At 40.0% G+C, this 27,511-nt stretch overlaps 1 protein-coding gene across 3 annotated transcripts in view; it reads right to left on the bottom strand.

Annotated features, from left to right (window-relative positions):
- Positions 1 to 8,823: 8,823 nt before the first annotated feature.
- The window catches only part of dcc (DCC netrin 1 receptor), a 209,266-nt gene continuing 190,578 nt past the window's right edge, over positions 8,824 to 27,511 (bottom strand). For all 3 annotated transcript variants that reach the window (XM_061293406.1, XM_061293404.1, XM_061293405.1), the window contains exons 28-29: positions 17,616 to 17,764; positions 8,824 to 13,267 (exon numbers count right to left, since the gene is read on the bottom strand). In XM_061293406.1, coding sequence (XP_061149390.1) covers positions 13,178 to 13,267; positions 17,616 to 17,764 — 239 coding nt within the window. In that variant the 3' untranslated portion in view covers positions 8,824 to 13,177. The remainder of the gene's footprint in view (positions 13,268 to 17,615; positions 17,765 to 27,511) is intronic.

Raw genomic sequence — 27,511 nt, 5'->3', positions numbered from 1 at the left:
TTCTGCTTGACTCTCATCGAGAACAAGTTGATAGTTCTTTCTCCCATGGGCTGTCATAATTTGGGAAATGTGCCCAGTCCTGCCTACCACTATGTACTGTTTGTTTTCTTTCCTTTAAGCATAAAATAATCAAATGGAACTCTCAAATGAATTAGTGAGACTCAAAGCAGGGATTTTCTTTTGTCTGCCTTGAACACTCCCTTGGCAGCCTGACAAGAACAAACAAGACATTCTTGAATCACTCCGCGAAATTGGGAAATCAATTACACAATTGGATACATTTAAGTCTGAGTCCTCAGGATGCGAGAATATGGCATATGGTCATTAGTTTTGATTTTCCTAGATACGTATTGTATGCACAAATTACTATATCTTAGTTGTTTTGGTTGGGAAGAACTCATGCATGCCAACACTGTCTACTTAGAAATTGTGAAGATTTCAGAGTAGCACTGTCATTGTTGAAATCTTAACTAAATCGTCTTTTGTATACATTTACATTAAAAAAATACCCCTCCGTGAGTCGTCACCTTATCGCGGTGGAGGGGTTTGCGTGCCCCTATGATCCTAGGAGCCATGTTGTCTGGGGCTTCATGCCCCTGGTAGGGTCACCCATGGCAAACGGGTCCTAGGTGAGGGGCCAGACAAAGCACGGCTCAAAAAGCCCCTTATGATGAAAAATATATATGGAGACAGATTTCCTTCGCCCGAACGCGGGTCACCGGGGCCCCCCTCTGGAGCCAGGCCTGGAGGCGGGGCTCGAAGGCAAGCGTCTGGTGGCCGGGCCTTCGCCCATGGGGCCTGGCCGAGCACAGCCCGAAAAGGAAATGTGGGTCCCCCTTCCCATGGGCTCACCACCTGTGGGAGGGGCCAAAGGGGTCGGGTGCAGTGCAAGCTGGGCGGCGGCCAAAGGCAGGGACCTTGGCGGTCTGATCCCCGGCTGCAGAAGCTGGCTCTTGGGACATGGAATGTCACCTCTCTGGCTGGGAAGGAGCCCGAGCTGGTGTGCAAGGCAGAAAAGTTCCGACTAGATATAGTCGGACTTGCCTCCACGCACAGTTTGGGTTCCGGTACAAGCCCTATCGAGAGGGGCTTGACTCTCTTCCACTCTGGAGTTGCCCACGGTGAGAGGCGTCGAGCAGGTGTGGGTATACTTATTGCCCCCCCGGCTGGGCGCCTGCACATTGGGGTTCACCCCGGTGAACGAGAGGGTAGCCTCCCTCCGCCTTCGGGTGGGGGGACGGGTCCTGACTGTTGTTTGTGTCTATGCACCAAACGGCAGCTCAGAGTACCCACCCTTCTTGGAGTCCCTGGAGGAAGTGCTGGAGAGCGCTCCTTCTGGGGACTCCATCGTTCTACTGGGTGACTTCAATGCAGTTCGATGATCGACTTTGTAGACGTGTCATCGGATTTGCGGCCGCATGTTTTGGACACTCGGGCGAAGAGAGGGGCGGAGCTGTCAACTGATCACCACCTGGTGGTGGGTTGGCTCCGATGGTGGGGGAAGATGCCGGTCCAACCAGGCAGACCCAAACGCTCTGTGAGGGTCTGGTGGGAACGTCTGGCGGAATCCCCTGTCAGGAAGAGTTTCAACTCCCACCTCCCGCAGAGCTTTTCCCACGTCCCGGGGGAGGCGGGGGACATTGGGTCCGAGTGGACCTTGTTCCCCGCCTCCATTGTTGAGGCGGCCGACCGGAGCTGTGGCCGTAAGGTCATTGGTGCCTGTCGTGGCGTCAATCCCTGAACCCGCTGGTGGACACCGGCGGTAAGGGATGCCGTCAAGCTGAAGGAGTCCTATCGGGCCGTTTTGGCCTGCGGGACTCCGGAGGCAGCTGACAGGTACCGGGTGGCCAAGCGGAACGCGGCTTCGGCGGTTGCTGAGACAAAAACCCGGTCGTGGGAGGAGTTTGGCGAGGCCATGGAGAATGACTTCCGGACGGCTTCGAGGAAATTCCGGTCCACCATCCGGCGTCTCAGGAGGGGGAAGCAGTGCAACGTCAACACTGTTTACAGTGGCGATGGCATGCTGCTGACCTCGACTCGGGACGCCGTGTGTCGGTGCGGAGAATACTTCGAAGACCTCCTCAATTCCACCTACACACCTTCCATTGTGGAAGCAGGGCCTGGGGACTCTGAGGCGGACTCTCCAATCTCTGGGGTCGAAGTCACTGGGGTAGTTAAAAAACTCCTCTGTGGCAAGGCCCCGGGGTGGATGAGATCCGCCCGGATTTCTTAAGGCCTCTGGATGTTGTGGGGCTGTCATGGCTGACACGTCTCTACAACAACGCATGGACATCGGGGACAGTGCCTCTGGATTGGCAGACTGGGGTGGTAGTTTCCCTCTTTAAAAAGGGGGACCGGAGGGTGTGTTCCAATTACAGGGGAATTACACTCCTCAGCCTCCCTGGTAAGGCCTATTCAGGGGTGCTGGAGAGGAGGGTCCGTCGGGAGGTCGAACCTCGGATTCAGGAGGAACAGTGTGGCTTTTGTCCTGGCCGTGGAACAGTGGACCAGCTCTTCACCCTCAGCAGGATCCTCGAGGGTGCATGGGAGTTCGCCCAACCAGTCCACATGTGTTTTATGGACTTGGAGAAGGCGTTCGACCGTGTCCCTCGGGAGGTTCTGTGGGGGGGTGCTTCGGAAGTACGGGGTACCGAGCCAACTGATAAGGGCGGTTCCGTCCCTGTATAACCGATGCCAGAGTTTGGTCCGCATTTCCGGCAGTAAGTCGGATTCGTTCCCAGTGAGGGTTGGACTCCGCCAAGGCTGCCCTTTGTCACCGATTCTGTCCATAATTTTTATGGACAGAATTTCTAGGCGGGTGTCCGGTTTGGGGACCTCAGCATTGCGTCTCTGCTTTTTGCAGACGACGTGGTGGTGTTGGCTTCTTCAGGCCGTGATCTCCAGCTCTCACTGGAGCGGTTCGCAGCCGAGTGTGAAGCGGTCGGGATGAGGGTCAGCACCTCCAAATCCGAGTCCATGGTCCTCGATCGGAAAAGGGTGGAATGCCCTCTCCGGATCGGGGATGAGATCCTGCCCCAAGTGGAGGAGTTTAAGTATCTTGGGGTCTTATTCACGAGTGAGGGGAGGATGGAGCGTGAGATCGACAGGCGGATCGGTGCAGCGTCGGCAGTAATGCGGACTCTGTACCGGTCCGTCGTGGTAAAGAGAGAGCTGAGCCAAAAGGCAAAGCTCTCAATTTACCGGTCGATTTACGCTCCTACCCTCACCTATGGTCACGAGCTATGGGTCGTGACCGAAAGAACAAGATCCTGGATACAAGCGGCCGAAATGAGTTTTCTCCGCAGGATGTCCGGGCTCTCCCTTAGAGATAGGGTGAGAAGTTCGGTCATCTGGGAGAGACTCGGAGTAGAGTCGCTACTCCTCCACGTTGAGAGGAGCCAGATGAGGTGGCTCGGGCATCTCATCAGGATGCCTTCTGTACGCCTCCCTGGGGAGGTGTTCCGGGCATGTCCCACCGGTAGGAGACCCCGGGGACGACCCAGGACGCGCTGGAGAGACTATGTCTCTCAGCTGGCCTGGGAACGCCTTGGGATCCCCCGGGACGGGTTGGATGAAGTGGCTGGGGAAAGGGAAGTCTGGGAGTTCCTCCTGAAGCTGCTGCCCCCGCGACCCGACCCCGGATAAGCGGAAGAAGATGGATGGATGGATAGATAGATATAAAAATAAATATATATTTTCACCACTCTCACAATCGTATATGAAATAATCATGTTCTCCGAGTTTTCCAAAAAGCCAAAACTTACCTAAAATTCAGTCTGGGTAAACAAAAATGGGCAAAATGCTTTAACTAACAAATGTTTTCAAATTTCCCAATGCAAAGGCCTTCGCAACCAGTAGAATGAGTTGGTAAGACTGATGTGAGCATGCAATTAAAAACTAAAACAGACATTTACAGTAGAACTTTGAAATTGCAAAAACCCAAACAAAGAAAGGGAAAGTCATCCGCAAATAAGACCGTCAGTCACTCCCAAATTTGAACAGTGATGTCAGTGCAGGTTTTCTGCACCCTCTCCTTACTTTGTCCACTCAAAGTCAACTTCCCACTGCTTGAGTCAAGTCAAACATATTGATGTTTTAAACTTTAAAGTGCAGTTTAGTTCTTTGAATGATTTTTCAGGTTTGTTCAGAGTAGTCTCCATGGTGACGTGTCATTTGAGTTTGCAGCAATGGCTCCTCTCCCTTTCTTCCTGTTGCTTCAGACAGTAAGATGACTTTCACACATCAGTCAAATAGAATCTGAAGGACCACATACAATCCATTACCATGGTGTTTGGCATTAACCATCCGTGAAAATGGATTCTGACAACTGCATGCATGCCACATTGTGACCTTGTGACCTCGCAACTGTCATCCCTGGAAATTAATAAGATTCAAATCTGAATTGCATTCTATTTGACAAAACTTGTGGTTATGACGATTAAGATGTGAAAGAAAATATTATCCCACTGTAGCATAACACTAAACAATGGCTGTTCAGCAAAATGACATTCCTGATGGTAGTGTGGATATAAATAATATGGCTATATGCACTTTTGGGAAACACAAAGAGGCTTAACATTAGGCGGTGAAAACAGAAAAGTGAGTGGGTGGCACAAACAGAACCTGTGGGTATTAATATTTTTTTTTTCTGTGGAGAGAAGAGCAGACTGAACAAGAGAAATGAAACTGGATAGGCAAAGAAAAAAGCAATCATACTAGTTTTTTTTTAATCGCTAATAAGAGCTTACCCATACTTTGGATGTTTTTTAACCTTAACACTTAACACAGACCTACACCTACAAAACACAATTGGCCAAATGGATAATTTTCTTCTCAAAAACATATCTTGTTAAATATATACTAAAGCTATATTTCAAAATACAACACAAATTTCTCTGCACACATTTCCTTTACCAAAACACAAGAAATCTGACTCAAAATGAAATTATTCTATCAAAGAATAACACTTGTTTCCGTTTCACAAGGTACATGTTGTCAATGAAAGTACACCAGGTTTCAAAATACTGGCTATTGATGACATTACGAAAACTGCATAGACTTTTATTTCAGTTTCATACAGGTATTTGCATGCAAAACATGCAATCCACCATTTTTAAATTAAATTTCTTGCTTGGGAACTATGTATATATCCATATCTAATGTTCACATTCAAAAGCATTCCAGTCAAAAGCAAATCATTTTTTTTACTGTTTACTACAGAAGGTACAGTAGAAATGCTAAATACTAAATGTTTGCATTAGAACAGAAAAAGTTTTAAAGTATTGCTTACAGTTAACAAAATATTCGTGCCTTCTGAACAAAAAAAACAGCAAAAAGCCTCGATAAGCCCAGATGTCTTTTTCTGTTTCCAAAATAACACTCCTCAAAGTCCTCCTTTTACGTAACCCCTGCCACCGAATCTAAGCCACACTGGAATCAGTAATTTATCAACTGTGTGTCAATTATTCAATTGTTTTGTTATTATCAGCTGAGATACACTACCGTTCAAAGGTTTGGGGTCACAAAATTGTTTGGGTGACCCCAAACCTTTGAACGGTAGTGTATATATTTATTTAGATAATTATTTATAGATTATATATATAATCTTCTGTGTAAAAAATCTTATAATATTTATATGTATACTTATATTCATAGATCATATTACTTATCATATACTTATATTCATAGACTTATCTTATACAAATATAAGATATAATTTATAATATTTAATTCATAATATTTTTTTGTAATAATATTTACACTACCGTTCAAAAGTTTGGGGTCACCCAAACAATTTTGTGACCCCAAACCTTTGAACGGTAGTGTATACATATAGCCTTTGAACTAGTGAAGGGAAAATGAAGCTTCATGAACCGGTTGTTGTATTCTTCGGCTCGTCTAGATAGCAATGTTGGTTTAAAGTGAAGGTTTTAAGAAATGGCAAGTCGGTGGGCTTTCAGCTCTTCGGTCAACAGAAAGTGGCCAAAGTAAACAACAACGGGTTCATGAATCATCTTGAAGCTTCATTTGCTCATCATTACTTTGAATTGATATAATTGGAGAAGCAGTTGTTGTTTTTTTTACTGTGTTTACTGTGTTTTACTGTTTACTGATGTTTGGAATATTGTTTTAACTATTGTGTGTCAACATTCGTAAATAATACAAAAACAATCCATAATCTTGTTGGGGGTATTGTTAAGGAAATGTGTTGTCAGTTAAATAAATGTGTTTGACTGCATATTGTGTGGAAATTACATGAAATGTGTGAATGGTATGGCCACAAAATACCAATGCTGTGCTAACTGTGTTTAGAGTTTCGAAAATGTGACAACTGTTTGGACAAATACTTGTTAGCGACTGAGAAAAATTTTAATATTGAAAGGATCATCACTACATTTCATTTCTCTCTCTGTCTCCCTCTCATGTGTGATGTGTTTTCACAAAATCATAAACAGATTACGTACATAAAAAATGTTATATTATATATGTGGTTTATGCATGTATGGTAAATGAACTGCATTTATCTAGCACTTTTTTGTTTTTTTAATCTACACCACATGGTGCCCAAAGCACTTTACAATGCCTCACATTCACCCATCCACACACACATTCATACACCAATGGGAGGCTGCTGCCATGCAAGACACTGCCAGGTCCACGCTGGGAGCAAATTGGGGTTCAGTGTCTTGCTCAAGGACACTTCGACATGGTCACCAGGGTTGCGGATCGATCCCACAACCTAAGAGTGGAGAGGGGTGAGCACAATACCACTGAGCCACACCGCCCATGTATAAAAACAATTTGGATGGACCAGTGTTCATTTAATACTTAGATATACTGTACTGTCAAATTTTAAAAATACAAGGAGGTGGAAACAAATTATGAGCTTACATTTTCCCCCTACTGGATTCTCCTCACCTATTTTCACACATGAAGAGTAATTAACCCCTCATGGTACCCCCTGTAGCATAGCAACTATGGCATACGGACCACTGACTTTACCATGACTGGGTCAGTCTCCTCCCCCAAGCTGCTCTCCATTGGGAACACGTGTCCAAAGTGTATGAAGAATCTTTGGAGACACCAGATGGAGGTAGCTAACGCTGATGCAACTTCAGTACGGTTCAGCTTCATCTTCCACAATTCCAGCATTCCTTTACGAGACAGAACCTCCTTGTCCCTTAAGCCAAGCCTTTAAGGGATTCTACAGTAATAAATGTGATGTTTATTTTCTTTGCAGATGACACACGATGAATAATATTTGTGTTGTTTCTAGGTCAGAGGAGGATTGGTAGGTTGCAGTTAGTGAAGTTTAAGAACTTTTATCAATATTATATTACTGACAGTGTAATGTAAAAGGTAAGACATTTTTATCAACTAGCTTTTGCACGAAAAAACACTTGCCGTCTTCAGTACACGTTTGAAATTTTTGTCTGTTCTCAAACAGAAATTGGCTGCGATGGCTGTTTTTTACCACTCAACATATTCACACAAACAACTGCAGTGAAATCTGGCAATTGGTTGTAAAGGGAGGAAAAAAATAACTGAGTGAGTGTTTTGTTTTGTGTCACACTTTTAGAAAACTACCCATATATGATGGTGTCATTCATTTTCAGGTTGCATCTCTCTAAAACACCTGGGCATTTTATTTTACGGTGAAAGAAAACACATTTCTCAGAGTGGAGAATGAATTCTTTCGCACTGCAGTCAAGGCGCCAAATGTTAGGTCAAATTTGAAAGCAGTCGGCTCTCTTGGCCGTACTATCAGATGTGTGAGTGAGCTCGTGTATTCACCCATACTGCCATTACATTGGGAGTCACTTCATTGGGATGAAAAATCAGAATTAGTTTTGTATCAAAATTTTATTTATTAAACCAAGAATGCACAATTGAAATAACTTTTCTATAAAAAGGATCATGGATCTGTTCTACAGTGCATTACAAAACCTGCAGTTGTATACAACATTGTGGATAGAAACATCCTTCTATTTGATCTCAAACACATCACAATCTCAGCTCTTGTTCATTCACAACAAGAAAAACACTAAAATATTGCAGCTACATAGCTAATTTGGTTAAAATGACTCTATGATTGAACTTTTCAAAGGATGAAGTGAAACCATTTACTCGATGCTGCCCCATCTGCCAGCTCTTCTGTTGAGCACCGATGTTCTGGATGAAATAAAGTCATTGTGTGTGTGTGAGGAAAGATAAGGACGGTTTTAATTTGGCCTTTTCACCATAGTGGAGTCCAATTCTTATTTTCTCCCCCTGCCCTGTTTCTATTCAGACACAATTACTTTCTTCTTGCCCATCACTGCATTGATTCCATCTCTTTTGGGGCACGCACACCAAAATCAGACCACGTTCATAGTCCACCTCTGGCCAACTTGACTCTGTTAATTGTTTTTTTTTTTTTTTGTAACTTCACCCCTTTGGAATAACCAATTTCTTCTATTTAAGGGTAAAGTGTCCAAAAGGGGGAAAAAAAAACGTTTTTCTCTGTAAGATGAGCATTCCTGAATGTTCACCCAAGCAGCTCTAGGTGGCGTTTCTGAGTTTCACACAGTCACCACAGGACAAATTCAAGCTCTTTACTGTCATATTCAATACTTTACTGCCTTTCTGGGGTGCGTCGAGATAAAATAAAAAGAAAAGTTGGCTTTTGGATGCAATGAAACTAATGCATGTTTATGGGATTACAGGACCAGGTGACATAACATTGGGGGGAAAGGTACAAGCATACAAAATAGAGACAATAAAGTAATAAAAAACAATACAGGTGACTGCTGCCTATTAAAATAGCTGTCCCCCCCCCCCCCCCCCCCTAGTATAAAATATTAGATGAGGTATTCGATATAAGTAACAAAACATCACTTCAGGAGTCACACTGGTCAGGGTATGTCATTATCAATACATAGTTTATTGTTATAAGGGATGACTGCATAGATGTGAACCTCAATCTACAAAGTTTAGACTGAAATAAAAAAAAATAGTGGTGACTGTGTGTCCTCATAAGGGAAGCAAACTATTTTGTAACTTAATACTGTTCTTAACATTAGACACCTTTTAAAGCAATAAACAAACAGAAATAAATAAAACTCCAAAGTGCATATTTTTTTTCTTTTTACTAAACAAAATGTACATCGGCAGAAATAGCACATGGTTATAAATAAACATTTTAATGATCGCTCATAATAAAGTAAAGGATACAAATAACAATAATAATATATTAAATTTGATTATAAAAAAGTTACTGCTACTCTAGTGGCGCTATACACAGTAAAAATAAAAAAATAACCAGCAGCGGCCTGTACTGTATTTCTGCTGCAGCAACATATTTCTCTACAGTCAAATACACAAATAAGTGACCAAAAAAAAAGAAGAGTCAATCTTAATTTATGACTGATAAAGGGAAGCCTTCCTATTTATGAAACAGACAAGGTGTTCAATGTCAGCAACACAGAAAAAAAATATCTTCCCAAAATAACTACAGAATCTTATGACATTGTCATTCGGAATTATTCTGGGCCATTTATTAATATTATTTTTGTTCCATTTTATGTCTGCCATCACTACAACTAGCTTTTTCCCCCCTCATTGGTTAAAAATTTACTGCTCTCTTAAAACCACTGGGCAAAAATTAGCCCGATTAAGGAGGTTGGGTCAATTTACCGGGTTGTTTAGCACAAAAAAAAATGTTGTTTTGTGAAAAGCAACCCAGGGCAGATCAAATTGACCCAACTTTCTGGGTCGGTCCAATTTTTAACCTAAGTTGGGTTGTTTTTAATCCAACATTTTAAAAGGAGCAGTGTTTTCCCAATCCTTAACTGTCCTGTCAGCTTTTAGTTCGGCTTCTCTTCCCTTTGGACTCTTCACGTTCACTTCAATGAAAACCTTCTGACAGAGAATTTACAGTCATTCTGTGTGCAGGTTCTATTGTTGTCAAAATATAGCCTACAGTATGTTCCTTTTGTGCTGCGTTTCAAAAGTAAGAGATAAACTCCCCAGCAAAAAGATTTCAACGAAATCAAAAAAACTATCTTACCAAAGCAATGTTTTTTTTCTTTTCTTTTTTTTTTTACTCATTAAAGATAACACTCGTTGAAATGCTGCAGGATCAGGTAAACTATGCATTCTGCAGGTTGTGGGTTATGGAATCTCATGTTTATTATCTTTATTCTGATGTAAATCAGCAATCGATAACATGAATGTAAAACTTTTGGCACGAGGTTCAAAATTCATTTTAGTAGAGCTGACACACAATACTTCATGTAATATGCGTTAAGATTCTGGGCTTGAAATAATAAAGATATATTAGAAAAGATATTATTTTAGTAAAAAGGCAACTTTCGCTGGGGTACACTGAGCTATTGCTCTTTAACAATAATTATTATTAAAAAAAAAATCCCACAGTTTTTGCAGTCAATCAGGTGAAAGGAAGCAACAACACTATCAGATCCTGAACACTTAAGAGTCGGAGTATCTTGTAAAAACGCAACAGAAAGAGGTAATTGACACATTCCATGTAACGGGGATTTGTTTGCTTCTGGTAACTTTTAATTATTGGGTGAATACTTTCAACGTGTCCTGGATTTACAAGCATCAAGAAGACTTTTTTATTTATGCGATCAACTTGTAGATGTACTGTGTTGCAATTTTTTGTAAATTGCTATTTACTGGCATGTAATGTTGAACATTTTTGGACATTTATCTTTAATGTTAACACATATTGTGCACTCATATCGGGAAATGTGAACACTCGACACGTTGATCTTTACACCAAATGTTCCCTGACTGGAAATTTACGAACTTAAAAAAAAAAAATAGACCCAAATAACAACGTTAATAAATCTACCAGACAATTGCCCACTTTTTGTCAATACCTTCATACTGCATTTTTCTTTTTAATTATTAGTTTCCTGCACTGTTGTCGGTCTGAAGAGGAAGAGGAGTATGACTCGGAGGAGAATGTAAGCTCTTAGCTCACGGTGGATTCATCTCCCAGAGCAGGTTGATGAGTTTGATCCCCACACTGCCTGCATGCCTGCCCTCTGTAACCTTTCATCTCTGCATCCATTCAGCAGAGATGTTACCTTTCTATCGCCTCTGTCCCTGGGACTTTTCCCTGCCGCTGTAACGGCCCAGTGAGCGTGAGCTTGAATCATAATGTTTGCAACGTCTTTATAATGAATTCGCTGCCTCGTTCCTCTGTGCCCTGCTCACACATGCAAGCCATCCCTGAATATCAATGTGGCTCCTCTGCCTGAGCGCGCTCAGCCTCCCACAGGATTCTCCTTTTTCATCACACTGAGATAAAGGTCTGTAAATTACAATATGGAGAATAGGGTGACACAGTCAAATATGAAGCATACTGATGGCTTGTTGTCTTCACCTCACCTGATTAATGAATGACTTGTCATTTTAAGTTGAAAGAGCTTTTTTTTCCCCCGCTCCTTTCTGCAAACCCACAAAAAATATTCTCCTTCTCAAGTTGCTTTATCACACACTCGAGCTCTAAACTAGCGTGCTAATCAAAAGATTATTTCATGTTTTGAAAAATGGCAGAATTTTAACCATTGTGGCAAAAATCTCGCTTCTGTGTTTTTTCTTGTAGAACTTCACAAATGAATCTCCTCAGTCGCAACAGTAAACAAAGCCTCTGCTAATGACCCATTTAATTGGACACATTTCATTTTTGCTGTCAATACAAAGCAGTTCAAAGGTACTAAAGGCTGGATGTGTTCTACTCTCCTAAAGGTCATACTAAAACCAAAATACTGTCGATTGGATGAGCAAGTGTCATCCACAAATGCTTGCATTAACAAATTGGTATCAACAATTTCCCTTATTCATTTCCCTTCTGAGTCATGACTAAGAAGCTTGTAATGTGTCAAACGCAACGGAAACTATGAAAAATACACTTAGTGAAATATCAATTATTTCATATTGGTATTTATATTTGTTTTGTTTTAATTCTGTATAAAAACCTGGCTCTTTTGAGGTGTACTGAAAGTGAAGTTGTGACCATGTGGGGACTCAAGACTGAATGTGGTACATTGTTAATGGCATTCAAAATAAAGAGTAACTTATTAAGAAGACTCCCACTGAATATGTACTAAAAAAGTAAAAAAATAAAAACAGTTATCATATTCACTCTCATCGCTATTGTTTGCAATAAACTTTAGGCCCAATCACCACAGAAGAACATTCAACTGACAGACTTGCGTTTGTCGAAATTGAGATGAACACCAAGTATTGTACAACTTCATCCATCTTGATAGTCTTACTGTGTTTCAGCAATGGTCAGTATAAAACTGTCAGTGAAAATGCCAGCCTTGAATTTTAAAGGAAGGCTGCCAGGAGGTTCCCTTTTTTGGCAACAACACCTATCCTTTCAATCCCGTTTACAGAGTTTGTCAGATCTTGCGGGACTAAAAGCTTGGTCAAGAGCAGTGATAGATGTGAAGTCTACAGATGATTTGGCAATATCTCCCCGACGCATAAGAGTCCAGCCAGAGTTCCAATATTTAAAAAAAGGAAAAGTGATTCGCATTTGGAAGGAGTTTGTTCGGATGAAAGCAAGACTGATGGAAAACATCCCAATAATGTCGGAGGACTTCCAAGAGGTAGGGTAAAAGCCCAAAAAAGCAAAAAGTTTTAATGAAACTTGAAAGACAATGTCTATTTCACACTGAATGTTCTGTGTGGCAAACCATATTCACATTGCTGTTAGGAGAAAAAAAAAAGGAAAATGCTGCCAATGGCAATCATGAAAAATAATTGAGGTACAGTCACAGTAACTGATTGCAGAGAACTCAGCAGAGGAGAATAGTGAGGAGCTAATAAATACCACAAAGAAGAGAAGAAGTAAAGATCTTAGAATTGTATAATCCTTCCCTTTGTTTCATTAAGTCAAGGTGGTAGGCATCGGGGTTTCCTAGTTTTGTAGTTTCAGCTCGGAAGATCCAAAGCAGCTTGAACCCACTGAGGAAGCCCCTCCACCACTGTCTTGTTCCTGGAGTTGATGATGTCTGATGTGGTTTAACCCAGTACAAACCAAAGTGTAAGTCCCCAGTGGCATCTTCAAACTCAGATGCTGCAGCTGTTTGTGAACACACATCAAAGCTTGAAGAAGTGTTCCTGCTCTGGGGGACGAGGGTTTAAAAGGGAGGGTTTAGAAGGCCGAGCCGGTAATGGCATTTAGCTGCTTCATCAGCCCTTCTAAACTAGCCATCTGCTCCGAAAGGTCGTCCTGCTCGTACACCTGAAAAAAAAGATCATAACAGAAAAATAAATAATATGCAGTATAACAAAAAGTTATCAGTACCTCTTTGTCTATATGTACACAGATATTGTTAAAAAATCACATTTCCCATGTATTCCAAACTTACATCCAAATACCCCTCCCCCTACTAAAAATCTTTGTCTTCAGTGTCTGTTGTGTTCTGTATCTTTTTTTCTAACCCTCTGGGCTGCCCCATCTATTTCTCACACCACACACGGAACATGCTTTTAGAGGACAGACTTCAGTTCCACATTTCCCTGTAGCCTTTCTGCCTTGGCCCCGTAAGCCTCAAATGCCCCTCCAAATATAATGCAGCACGCTACACTGAGGACAACGCAAACATGGTGGATGTACAATGATTACCAGACTGGTGATCACAGTAATAGGGTGAGAGATGGGTAGTTTATTAGCTCATAGCATGACTCGTGGGAAAGGGACAATTCTTGGGGTAGGGGCCTCTGCCAGTGCCTCATGCAATTAGTTGATAATATTTGAGTCCACTTTGATTTATTGATAAAGTCACTATCATTTTTGGTTTGCAACTTGGTGTGCTCGATTGTGAAAAATACCTCGCTTATTCACTCACAGTCGCCAGCCTAAACTTCCTGTTAACATACTTCCTTATCCATTTAGATTTGGATATCTTTATTACCTTGCAAACAGTCGGAAATTTAAAAAAATGTAGCACCAATCCACGTAACACAACTGAAGGCTTGCTACAATATGATATTGCCAATCATTCTTCAAGTAGTTTTAAAAATGTTTAGTAATAATAACATGTAGCAAATAACATGTTTTCTGAAAAATAAATAAAACTTGTTCAATATAGTAAATGCAGAATATTTACGTATATAAAGCTTACACCACATTATAAAAAAGCCAGGCGGTTCTTTTAAAACATTAAGCGGACGGATTGCTGCCGTTTTGTTCTAAGTAAAGAAGTCTTGTGGAATTTCTTTGTCTTCGTTTTCCAAATGGCTTACCTTAAGTAAAATCTCATGTCATTGTGGTCAACTGTAAATAACTTATTAAAAACCTTGTTGTGTCAAAAGAGTGACAAATAGTCCTCACCGTAAACGCTGGATTGCTTGCATGCTTCAGCAGAATTACTGTGACAGTATGATAAAACAGTAGAAAACACTCAAGAAACAACAAAACTGCTGTCTGTTAAAAGAAGTTCAGCAGAGAATCAACATCAAGTTACTTGCCCAAATAAACACACATTGGATGACATTTTTACTTGTCTTAGACTCTTCATCCTCCAAAACAAAACTCGTCTTGTAAATGTATACAGCGCTGCTATATACTTCACCAACTCAATGGTGATTCATTCTGCATCTATTCTTGTCAAAGTTTTGTTATCGTTACTTAATAGAGTGGTGTTGTACTTGAAGCTGCTCTTATAAATAAATTAAAGCTGACTTCTTGCTGACAGTGATGGATGTTCAATCACAACAAGGGTGGAAATGAACCGCGACAGCTTTGAAAGCATTTACAAAGAAAAAAAAATCAGAAATATCAGTTCATGTATTTAATCATCCACACAAAAATAATCATGTCCATGTCTGCAAATCTACTGGAAGAAACAGCAAACTACACTTCACACCTCTCAACGTTCTATGACGGTTTGCTAATTACATGTCAGATTAAGCTATAGAAATTGTCAAATCTGAGTGGGATTGTTTAAAAGACTCCATCTGTGTGTGTGTGTGTGTGTGTGTGTGTGTGTGTGTGTGTGTGTGTGTGTGTAAAGTATCTCTTACAAACACAACATTAAAAGAGTGTCGTTGCGAGGCAAACCTGTCCTTCTAGAAAAGAAAGGACTGGCCAATTATCTTCTCTGCTACCGCCTAACCAATACTTCACATATTTTATGAAAGACTTGTTTAAAGTGCAAAGTACTTCAAAATACAATATTATGTAGAAGCGCATAAATGCTCAATGCAAAGGTCCTTCATTATACAGCATTCATCTTGAAATAATGTCCTGAGACCTTTGCGGAACTGCTAGGAATGGCTGATTATGGAAAATAATAAACACAGTAATTTTTATTGATATTGAAATAACGATAAAAAATAACTGGTTCTGTGTTTAGATAAAGTCAACACCTAGATTGCTAATTTGTACATTTATTGTAAGAGATATTGCAAATGCAAAAATGAAATTTAAAGTGATGGAATTGGAAGTGTTAGTGGAAGAGGCAACTAAACATTACTGAGTTACAAAAATTAAATCTATCAGCATCTATTGGGAATTTAGTGGGAAGTAGAAACAGAAATGACAGGTATGACAAGTTCATTTCCCATTTTGAATTTGTCATTAATTTTGACAATGTTTACGTAACTCTGCTATTTCCTCTCATTCCATATCCACAAGATTCACATAAAAGGCCATATGCGGTATTTCTTTGTTTAATGCACAGGTTTTACCAATTTAACCTTCCACAATCATTCACACTGAGTAGAGCTATAAAAGGTCATGTAGTCCCGTGCCACTGTCAACTGTACTTTGTCCACTTCCAATTGAAATAATAGCTCCTATAAATAAAAGCTATAAAAAGCCCAGTTACTTTTTGATCCCAGTTATTGACCCATAACTCCACATCGATTGGAAAAAATGCCCATTCATATTGTCCATGATTGTCAGCTGACCTGGATGTTACCCAGCAGTACAATGACACAAACTCTACATATAAGGTTGAAATAACTAAAAGAAACCTAAAGGTTACATTTTCTCTGTCAGGATAAAAGAAATATTTTATTGACGCAAGACACTCTCTTGGGACATTGCGTTCACATCGAAGCTGACATTGTGACATAAAAACAATATTACATTGAAAAAGGGATAGGATTCATAGATGGTAGTTTATGAATATTCTAACTTAATCTCTGTACAAATAAGACATCCTCCATTTTAAGGGGCAGAAGCTAATATAGCGATTGTTATTTGCAAGTCGTCCGAAATAACAGCAGTCAGAGTGCACAGCCTTCGACCAAGGCTATACCTTGTCACCTGCCAAATATAAAATCTAAATGACCAAAGAGAGGTGCAGATTAGTGATTAGTGAGTCCAAGCAATTATCTCTGGAAGCAATCATATTTTTAAAAATCACTATGCAAAGTTTGTAGCATCTTAAAAAAGAGTAACTCCATAATGAAAGTGTCAGTCCAATTCACAGTCTGTGTAGAACTAGTTGTGCACACGTGAATAGAGTACACAGGGATGATGGTTTGCAGTGACCTTTGTTGACCTTTATCACTCTCCCCTGAACACTCAACACATTTCCTTTTTTGACACCGAACACTTCGACTGACTCTCCCTTACACTATTTCCTTTACATCTGGTTTACCGTTTTCCCCTTTTTCTCACCCTTATCTTTCCCTCTCGAAGGGGCCCTCTCCTCATGGTGTCATGGCTACACACTCATCCTGTCTTATTTCTCTCCATCCTTTCATCCATGTCCTCGATCCCTTGGTTCTGGACTTTTCTGTCTTCGTTTACTATCATTTTCGGTCCTCTCCTATCTGTCGTCATGGCAACCACTTGTCCTGTTCTATTGTCATTGAGTAGATATGAATATTTAACAAGCTTTGACATCCAGCACCCCTTAATTTCATCTTGTCATTCTCTTTACCCTCGAATCGCCCTCCTTTCCTTCTCTCATTTTTTTCCGCTCATATGGATACACATATGTGTATGTCTATATACATACACACATATACAGATAATAATAAAAAAATGAAATTACAAATTGTGATGGATTGAAAAAATAGATGTAGAAAAAAACATGACAATTGGACAGAAAATAAAATTATAAAAAATAATAAAACTACAAATTGTTATGGGTGGAAATAATAAATGCAGAAAAAACATGACAATTATACGGAAAATAATTATATGTGTATATATTTATGTATGTATATATACTTAAATTGCATTGTGCAAAAAATGTAAAATTTACACTCTGCTGACAAGAAATTATTATGAAGTAAAGAGCTTTGGTTGTTGGGGATAAATCGATACAACAAATACATGAATCTCGGTTGTAAATGTAGGTCAGTTATCCCGATAACATCTAGGTCAGCAGAAAAGGCCTTGCTAGCCCTTCGCCAATCACGGAAATTGAACATCTCCTCTTTTCTTTCAGTCTCTGCCTCTTTTTATGGCTCTCTTCACAAGGACACGCTACCTTCCGCCTTAGTGCATGTTCTTCAAACCTTGTGGTCTTCTTAGCCTTCACATCTTTTTGGCAGTATCAACTCAGAATACCTTTCCACGTTGAGGGCCACTCTTCTACATTTGCAACATTGCTTTGGTCTCCACTTACATTGGCAGCTGAATCCTCTGTGGGTTTTGTTCCTCCTTCTTCCGGTATGTCGGGCGCTGTCGGAACTGAGACGGGAAGCAGTGGTGATCGAGCTTTACCCGCCTGACCCAAAGAAGCTGTCTTCACCTGAGGCCTTGGAAGACTTCCAGCTGTGTAAAAAGAGAAGATATTTGACTGCAACACACCGCTCAGGCAACCAGGGTCAGACAAATCACATCATGTAACTTCTTTCACTTGAGAAGTTTTGGTATACGCTGTATAATGCATAATATTCTGATGGCAAAAAAACCCCAACAATAAATAAATTAAAAAGTTGCTTGAGGTTCCAGAGGTTATAATTACATCCAACCTAGGAACATAAAATCCCTTGAGGATCAGAATAGTAAGTACTTGAGAAGACTGATGAGTACTCAAACTTAACAATACTCATTACAGTGTAATTAAATTACACTTCCGACCTATCCAGTTAGCAAACAAATACCGTTTTTTTCCGTGTATAGTGCGCCCCCATGTATAATACGCACCCTAAAAATGGCATGCTGATGCTGGAAAAAAGCCTGTACCCATGTATAATACGCACCCAATTTTTATGAATTTTTTTTAATGAATTTTTTATTTTTATTTTTTTAAGTCCCAATGATCGTCACACACGCAGGGAGGCAATGGGTCCCATTTTTATAGTCTTTGGTATGGTCTTAACTAGGCTGGATGTCATTTTTTTTGTTGGCGTTGATTTCTCCGACTGCCCAGAAACGCACCACCGCGCTCCGTGCGCGCACGGGAAAGAGGCGTGCGGACGTGAAAAAGGCGGCTCTGTATGGGAGAGACGTTGAAGAGGAATAAAAACACCCTTGGAAACCAAAACTTGGTGATTTCAAGTTTCATTTCGAGGGACATTTGTCACGTCTCGTCCCCAGTTTTGCTATGTGTCTAGGTTGCCATAGTTTCTGTTCGCGTCGCCCCTCTCTTCCTGTGTCACCTCAATCGATGTAACGTGTTTTGTATTTAAGTCCTGTCTGCCCCTCGCTCACCGTCGGATCATTGCATGTGTTACTGTCATGATGTCTGTTTGCTTTCTGTTCCTGTCTTTGGTAATGTCACCCTGTCTTTTTGTTCCACGACTTTGTCGGTCAGTCCTGTTGTTGGTTTTGTTTTCTAAAAAAAAAAAAATAAAAAATAAAAAAAAATAAAAAAATTAAAAAATTTTTGTACCCATGTATAATGCGCACCCCAGATTTTAGGACAATAAATTCGTTAAATTTTGCGCACTATACACGAAAAAAAACGGTAATTGTCAAATCAAGAGAGGCAAACAGCTTTTTTGGGAAACATTCAACAGACACACATCCCACTCTTCTCCGCTTATATCTGGCTCGTTATTGTTAACTGTATAGTCAGTATGAAGTCCACATAAGGTATCCGATTGCTGGGCAGTAGCTTGCAAATTAAAAAGTTACATCACTAGTTTAACATAAAGTTATAAACTATATCTCAGGAACATTGTCGAATTTTCACTGTTTTCAAAATTAAATAACTTTTCAGAAGCGACTTAAGTTATTAAATATTGTGGTATTGATTGATTGACTGATTGATTGATCGATTGATTGATTGATTGATTGATTGATTGCTTGATTGAAACCTTTATTGTCCCGTCTGGGGAAAATTAGTTGTCAAACAGCTCGTGACATTTAAAAGAGAGGAAGACAAACAGAAAAAACAAAGTTCACAATGCAATAATTATAACACACTGCTGGTCCAATAACATGCAGTGCAAGCTGGTAGTTTACTAAAGTGTGTCCATAGAAGCTACATTTCTGCAGGCAGTTCAAAACCTTAACTACTGTACATCTTTTCTGTTTGACGTGTGGCGTACCAATCCGTCCATCTTAGACAGTGTAAAAAAAAAAGATTCTCGATGATTGTCTGAGAATGTAGCTAGCACCCCACAAGGTTGCAGTCAACAGTCCACTGTTGGTACTTATGATTGGTCTCAACGAATGTTAACTTCATCAACCAAATTCAAGAATGGTGTCACGTTAATGACTTCTATAGTCTGTTGTATATTATACATACACTAGATACACTGAAATATTATGGTATTATTATTTTAAAGGCATACCACAGCCCAAATTACAGTATCAAACGTATTGAGAACCGTGTTGATAGATTAATTATATTCTACTCTTTAAGTAAGCTGCGAAAACTAATGTGGATGGATAAAGCATATTGCATTTTTGTTCCATCATATTCAATTTTCACACTAATTCCCAGTTGATTCCCACAAGTACTTTAAACTTCAAAAATAGGGTTCATAATGCCAAGACTGTACATCCAATTACTTTTAATGACTCATCACATTATATAATACTGATCTTTCTTGTTAGCTGTTCCTACTTTTTCAATGAACTGCAACACGCATGCACGCAGGCACGCACGTGTGTACGCACGCACACAAAACGATGATTCATAGCTTCCAGGTGTCTGAAAATGTAATAACAAACACAAAAATAGGCTAATATATCTCTATTTAAATTAACAGGAGGTAAAGCAGTTGGAGTGCAGTATATATTCTAATATCATTTTTAGCTATAAAAATTAAATAAAGTGCAACTGAGTGTAGCACAGAACTAGAAAACTAGAGGGCCATATTCAAAGAAGAGTCCCGTCAAGGCTGGCCATAGATTCATAGATCAAAAATAAGTAACAAAGTCAGACCTAAGAAGTAAAAGAGAAAGTCAGTGAGGAGAAGATTTTTTTTTTGCTATTGACTCAGCTCAGTCAGACCATAATACTGCATCTTCACGGTCCCATCAAAAGGATGATGCATATACATTTTTTATTTATTTTTTTGCACAGAAAGAGATTTGTCTGTTTGAAGACATCTGTTCCAGATCATTTGAAGATGACAAGAGCACAACGTGGCCCTGAAAGCTATCAGAATAAATGTGGTCCAATTGCTGAGAAGGATGGGAAATCCCTTTCCAAAGGGTGGTTTTCACAAAGAGAAATTGTGAAGAGAAAATGGTTGATCTGATATACATATCGATAAGCATGCTACTGTTTTGTTTGTTCTTTATCAAGCTTTGGAAATGAAGACACCTTCTCTGCTTGAAAAAAAATAGGTCTACTGATATCTGACCATGAGAATTGTGTTTTTATAGAGCTTACATAATTGAACATTGTAGGAACATCTAGGTTACTACAACCAGAGGAGATCGTTTGACAATACTGGAATCATTTTAGCTGCAATCAAATATTTGGTCAAATTTGATGTAACCTTAGCAAGATACTTGCATACAGCAAAAGCGTACATTGTCACCGACTTGCACAACAAAATTCAATCAAAAATAATCAATCTTGGTGAAAGCTCCCCAAAATATATTTTTTCTGAAATTAGTAAACATGCTATTTCAGGATAATCATAGATTCTCCTCCAGATATTGACCATGAAGATGTATTTAAGCTACGTTCATACTGATGAAAGCATAAAAAGTAGAAACACAGGGGACATTTCTGTTTTTTCATGTACTCAGTGGGTAAGGTTAAATTCATTAGTCTTTCAGACAAGTCACAAAAAAGAAATTCAGCCATGATGCTGTGAAAGTAGTCCAAGAGAAGTGTGACATTATGCAGACCTTCACCATCTGTTGGATGGAGATTTTTTTAATGGAAATCAAATCTCATGCAGAATTGCAATTTAACTCAACGGGTCATATTTATAACTTTATTAAATTTGCTACTTAGTTTTATCTTGAAGACAGAAAGTCTCAGAATGTGTGCAGGATTTGAAAATGGGATTCAATAACGCTTTTGTGATCTGAAAGGATTTTGATTTGAAAAATGATTGAATTATTCACAATGCAATGCACAATTCTGTTAATGAATTGTGAATATTGAGGAAAGCCAATTGCACGAACAAGAAGATTGTGTATAGAGAATAATTGAGGCCTGCAGTATCAACCTTGAAGAACTCATTGATCGATTTGAATTTCTTCTGAACTAGAATTCAGTAGTATTTGAAGATGGACAAGACAGAGAGAAACTAAAAATAAGGAATGTTTAGACTTAGTATAATGACAATTCAGTTACACGTTATGATGTAATTATTTATTTTTGATGCTCGCTGCTTCAAGCTCAAAGAAATAGAATTCTCCCTATAAAAAAAAAACCCAACAAAACTCGGGACTTCCTTGCCACAGGAGCGACTGACCAAGCGTGGCTTTAATTATTTGGAAATAGAATTACTTACAACTGAGTCGTTCTCCCCAAATTTCACAAATACCGTATATCCCCAGTATATCATGTTTTTTTCCCCCTGCTGCTATTTCCAAGTGTTATTGCAGTTGGCAATTTCAGTTGAACTGGAACCCAACATACTCAATGGATTACTGGGGGCGACTTGGCCTAACTGCAAATACGCATTGGGGGTGAGGCATGCAATCAAGGAGTTTCCCCCAAGAATCACCATGACCTTTGTATGCCACTGCAACACTGTGTCATGACTGTGGAAGAGATGAGACAGGCCATTTAAGAAACCAGGATAGGCAGTCAATGAAGATTTTCAGCTTGAATATTTCATTCATCAGGGTAGGTGGGATTGTTTCAGAGTTGTTTCCATCAAAGAGTGCCCATTGCCTATATTACTTGTCCTTAAAAAGCACATGGAGTGATGTACATGTACACTCCATTCAAGAGGCTTCAGCCAAGATTCTATCCTAGAACCGTTTAGCTGTGGGCTGGATTCAACATTTATTTTAGGATTATTCATCAATGAGTGATTTGATTGGAGGGGCCGTGATGGGTCTGCGCCCAAATAGACCGGACTTTTGGGAAGACACCGAAACTCGCTATGGTCACCCAGTCTCTGGCCGAGAGGCGGACATACTAACCACTATTCCATTGAACTGTCAAGCCTCATCTTGCCACTAATTTAGTGAACAATATGCTCTCTGCTCTTGAACGCAGAGGTCCCTGAATGTACGGGCAGGGTCAGTTTGATCTGATTACACATAACTGACATTGATTGATCTAAATAGCGATGTTCATAAGTGACTAAGTGGACCGTCAAACAAGAAACGGAAGTCTGAGCCCTGCAGTAATTTGTCTGACCGACTAACCATCTACCAATTCATCCGTGAACACAAATGGATTTGACGGTGGGCAGACAGCCAGTACATTTCTCGGTTTGTGTTCATTTGACGCTAGTAATGACAAACACAGATCTTTTTGAAAAAACAAGAACTTATTAGAACTGCACTTAAAAAACTGGAAATGTTCACAGTAACACAAATACAATTCCTCATATGCATACCGTTACTAACTGGGATTGCTATTTTATTGGTAATTTATCTAATCCAAACACAGTGCTAGAAAGATTATTGATTTATACATTCCAGTGCATGGATGGAACAAGAGGCATACATCATAAAGGCTTTCTCAAAATTGCGGCTCAGTGCGTTACAAAGACAATGTATGCTGGGATGATTAGTGTGGGCAAGCCCTTTAAAGACAGCGTACAGAAAAATGCAATTTTTCAAAACGTGGACAATTACATGCACAGACCCCAATCCCATTATCATCACTTGTAAGAGAGCATTAATTAATGGGAGATTTGCGTGGAAATCGGTCAGGATCAGGCCTTAGCCTCCACGTATGGCAGAAATCCACTCTACATCAATTATTTCTCCCACCCCTAACATCTATCCACATATATACCAGCCTACCCGTCTATTATCAACTCGTTATCGACCTTCCATCTTCCAGAGCACAATTTCAGATTTGTCTGACCGGGTGTGTCACAACTACAGTTTCATGAAAATCAATGGACAGTACATTTAAAAGCCTTCGTGTTCTGCAACAAATACCATATTTTTCGGACTAAAAGTCGCTCCGGAATATAGGTCGCATTAGCCTTAAAATGCACAATAACGTAAAAAAACCCACATATAAGTCGCTCCGGAGTATAAATCGCATTTTGGGGGAAATTTATTTGACAAAATACAACACTAACAATAGACATGAACGAGCAACAACAGGCTAAACGATAGGTATGCTAAGGTGACAAACACAAAGAGGTGAGAATGGGCCTGACGTAACATTGTTATTAAAAAAAAAACTATCACATAAATAACACGTTTATAAAACCATCTGTCTCACTCCAATTCATTAAATCCATCGATTGTCCTTTATGTCAACAATGGGTGCGCGCTATTGACGGCGCTTGCACTTCAAAATATTTCACAGGCCCATATAACGATATATAAATTATATATCAAATAACTATTATATAAGCAATAATATTATCAAACCATTTGTGTCACTCCTAATCGTTAAATCCATTGATCAAATTCCTCGTCATTTGTCAACAACGCCGCACGTGCGCCCTGACGTCAGCCTCGTCGTTATTCCACAGATCTAGTATATAACTATATTGTAGCGTTAACAAAGTACAAGGAAAGGAAAGACGTGGGTTTGGTAAACGGCTCTTTATTTAACAAAACAAGAGTTCAACGAGCCAACAACTACTGAACTGTAACGATAAAAACATATACAAGTTGCTACCCGAAATAAAATATATCAAATAACTATAACATAAATAGTTCACCGCCGCACGGCCCCAAGTACCGGCGTCGACTTCCTGGCGTGTGGCGGCGTGGACTTCCATCCCCGGAGGTGGCACTTCCAACCACGGAGGTGGAATAAGAATAGACCAGGCGTGCGTATAAGCCATGTCCGAGCCCCATCCACCGTCCCCGGACAGCCACCCGGCCGAGCGCCGGCCCCTGACTTCCATCCACGGAGGTGAAAGAGAGCTCCGTAGAGTAGGACCGGGCGTGCGTAAAAGCCATAATAGTTTTTCAAACCTTCTGTGTCACTCCAAATCCTTAAATCCTTCGAACTCTTTGTCCTCCGTGTCACTGACAAACAAAGCCGCTAATGATGCTGGTAGTACGTGGGGCCCTTCGCCATCTTCGTCATCCCGTGATCGAATCTTTGTCCTTTATGTAAACAACCGCCGCGCCGCACTGCTGGCATCACTTGAAATTCAAATTACAATAATCCCTTTCTACATCGCGGTTCGTTTATCGCAGTTTCACTTTTTTTTTATTTTGAAAATTTATGAAAAAATTCACATATAAGTCGCTCTTCAGTATAAGTCGCCCCCCCCCCCCCATCTAAACTATGAAAAAAATGTATTGTCTGAAAAATACGGTACTGTGTCAAACTTAGATATTCAAAGCACAAGTAGGGATGTACAAAATAAAGACTGACAATCACAGACATAAAACAGACCGAATAGTTGTGATTTTTTTCTCTTTTTGCTGATAACCTGCACAGCTCAACACATCCCAAGGACTCTTGTGTTCAGAATCCCGTCCTCTTCTCCCTGCACGGGCATTCATTCAAATTTTGATCAATAGACATCCACCCTTGCTTCTGTGAAGAAGAAAACACTGGGGGAAAATCCTCTTTGCAATGAATTACAGAGACAAACAAGATAAAGTTGGATTTAGACTCCTACTGTCAACCAAATTCATAGCAAAACAACCTGAAGTTGTCCAGGGAATAGATGCTATTCATCACAGCAGCAAAATATGCTGTGAAAGATGTGTTTCTCAATGACAATAAGGATTTTAATTCAAACTGCAATTATAAATGCAACTTTCCCACTGCATTTCATTAGCTAAGTATTCTTAAGCATCCATCCATCCATTATCTGAAGCTCTTATCCTCACGGGTGTCGAAAGCTACTTTGAAACATGCAGACTTGTTGTGGGTTCAATTCCGGCTCCAGCTTTCCTTTGTGGAGTTTGTATGTTCTCCCTTCTTCTTGAGACTATGTGACGTTAATGTTCAGTCCAGTTGTACCTCAATGCAGACCCACAAAAACCCACACAATTCAAAGTGGATAAAACTTATGTACATTCCAGTATGTTTAATGCAAAGTGTGTTGTGCTTCACGGCCTTCAGCTAATAGCAAAGTTTTCTGTCAAAGTTTACAGCGCAGTTCTTTTTTGAAAATAAAATAAAAGCGCATGAGTCCATCAAAGGATGACTACATCTGTCTGACTGATCTCATGCCAAGATGGTTAATGACCTTCTGGGCACAGTGTGTTTGGAAAGAATGAGGGAATATTCCTTCCGTTCACATCTAGTCTCTGCCAAGCTAAATCGTAAAGATAGCAATCAGTATGTGTTCAATATCATGGTCCATTGTCTGACACGTATTGATATCTTTCCACAAGAGTTACTAACAAAAGTAATGAATATTGATTTTATCCAGTCGCATGGATACATTTTAGATTCAAAGGTCACTTTGATAGGTGGCACAGTGAAATGTGGTTAGTACGTTGGGGAGTTCTGTGTTTACAGCTCAGATCAAACTTTCCCATGAGGAGAACTGCTACTGAGTGCTTTAAGTGAGGAAGAAAAATGTCCACTTATTTGACAGCTGCTAAATAAATTCGATGGTGGGCAATAGCATAGCATATCATAAACACACAGTCTGGGTGGGTGTGTTGTCATGCATGCATGCAACAGTCATGTGCAAAGTATTTTTTCCTTCAGGGACTAGAATTAGTTTAATAAAATGACTGGTCAATATGTAGTTCTATAAGCCATAACCATATTTCCTGATATTCTGTAAGCAGGGGACATCAGAGCAATTTGATTGAATGCTGAGTACCGCGCGTACCTCAAAATGTAGCAGAAAAAAATAGTTTATAACACTTGCGCACATGTTGTCACACCAAATTCGAGGAAATGAGTTCTAGAAATAAAACGCTGTGCAATATAAGTGCTATACCACCTCCACAGTAGAGACATAAGAGACAGTTTTATGGTGTCTGGCTGAGCCTCAGGGGATTTGTCAGTGAAAGGTGGAGGTTTGGGAGATTGGCGGCTTGTCTGCTAGAGAGGTGGATATATTTACCAGACACGTCAGACTGAAGGTGTGAAATGACTGCCGGGGGTCACATCAGTGCTGTCTGTCTGTTTTTCTGGGACGAGGTGAAAGATTGAGAGATATAAAGCACTATGAGGTGAAGATGGAGGATGGTTGGGTGGGGGTGTTATTGATCCTGAGAATGGTTTGAAGTAAATCCAGTAAAAGATTAAAAGTATCATTGTGTCTCTGAAGGCACAGTCAACTTCAACAGCTCACAGAGGAGTTTAGTATTTCCTTGTCCTAATCTTCTGTATATTTTTGATCTGTCTGTTTGATCCATTCATCCAACCATTCATCTGTTTTCTATACCTCTTGTCCTCATGATCACAACTGAGCAGGATCTTATTCAAGCTAACTTTGGGAGCACCAGTGGCACATATTTTATTGACAAACAACCATTCACACTCACATTCCCACTTTTTAGATTCTTTCATGAACCAAACTTGCAAGGAAAACTTGGACTATGGATGAAAGCCGAAACCTGAGCAGACTTTTCCCCCCAGAACCTCCTAACAGTGATGCAGACTTGCTTACTAATATTTCACTGTGACCCTGTTTGACTTTTTTCTAAAACGTTATTTTCAGTGTGACAGGTAAGAGTGTACAAATGTTACATATGTCACTGTTTTCTGATCATTTTAGAAGGAGGGACATATTAAGAAATGGGTCATGTCAATATTATAGATACCAAACAAATAACTGTTTTCTAATTACTGTAATTTCTGGACTATACATGCAAATATAAGCCACACCAGGTAAAATTGTTCATATAGAAGCTGCACTGGACTTTAATCCACAGGTGTCTTAATGTTTGATTTCCATACGTATGAAAATATGCTCAAATCATATGATGTAAAAATCATGAAAAATCCACAGATAAGCCACACTGGCCTATAAACCGCAGAGTTCAAAGATTGTACAAAGAGTAGCTGCTTATAGTCCGGAAAAT

The sequence above is a fragment of the Syngnathus typhle genome, linkage group LG12, assembly GCF_033458585.1.
Source record: "Syngnathus typhle isolate RoL2023-S1 ecotype Sweden linkage group LG12, RoL_Styp_1.0, whole genome shotgun sequence".
Classification (NCBI taxonomy): Eukaryota; Metazoa; Chordata; class Actinopteri; order Syngnathiformes; family Syngnathidae; genus Syngnathus; species Syngnathus typhle.
This window is presented reverse-complemented; position numbering and strand designations above follow the sequence as displayed.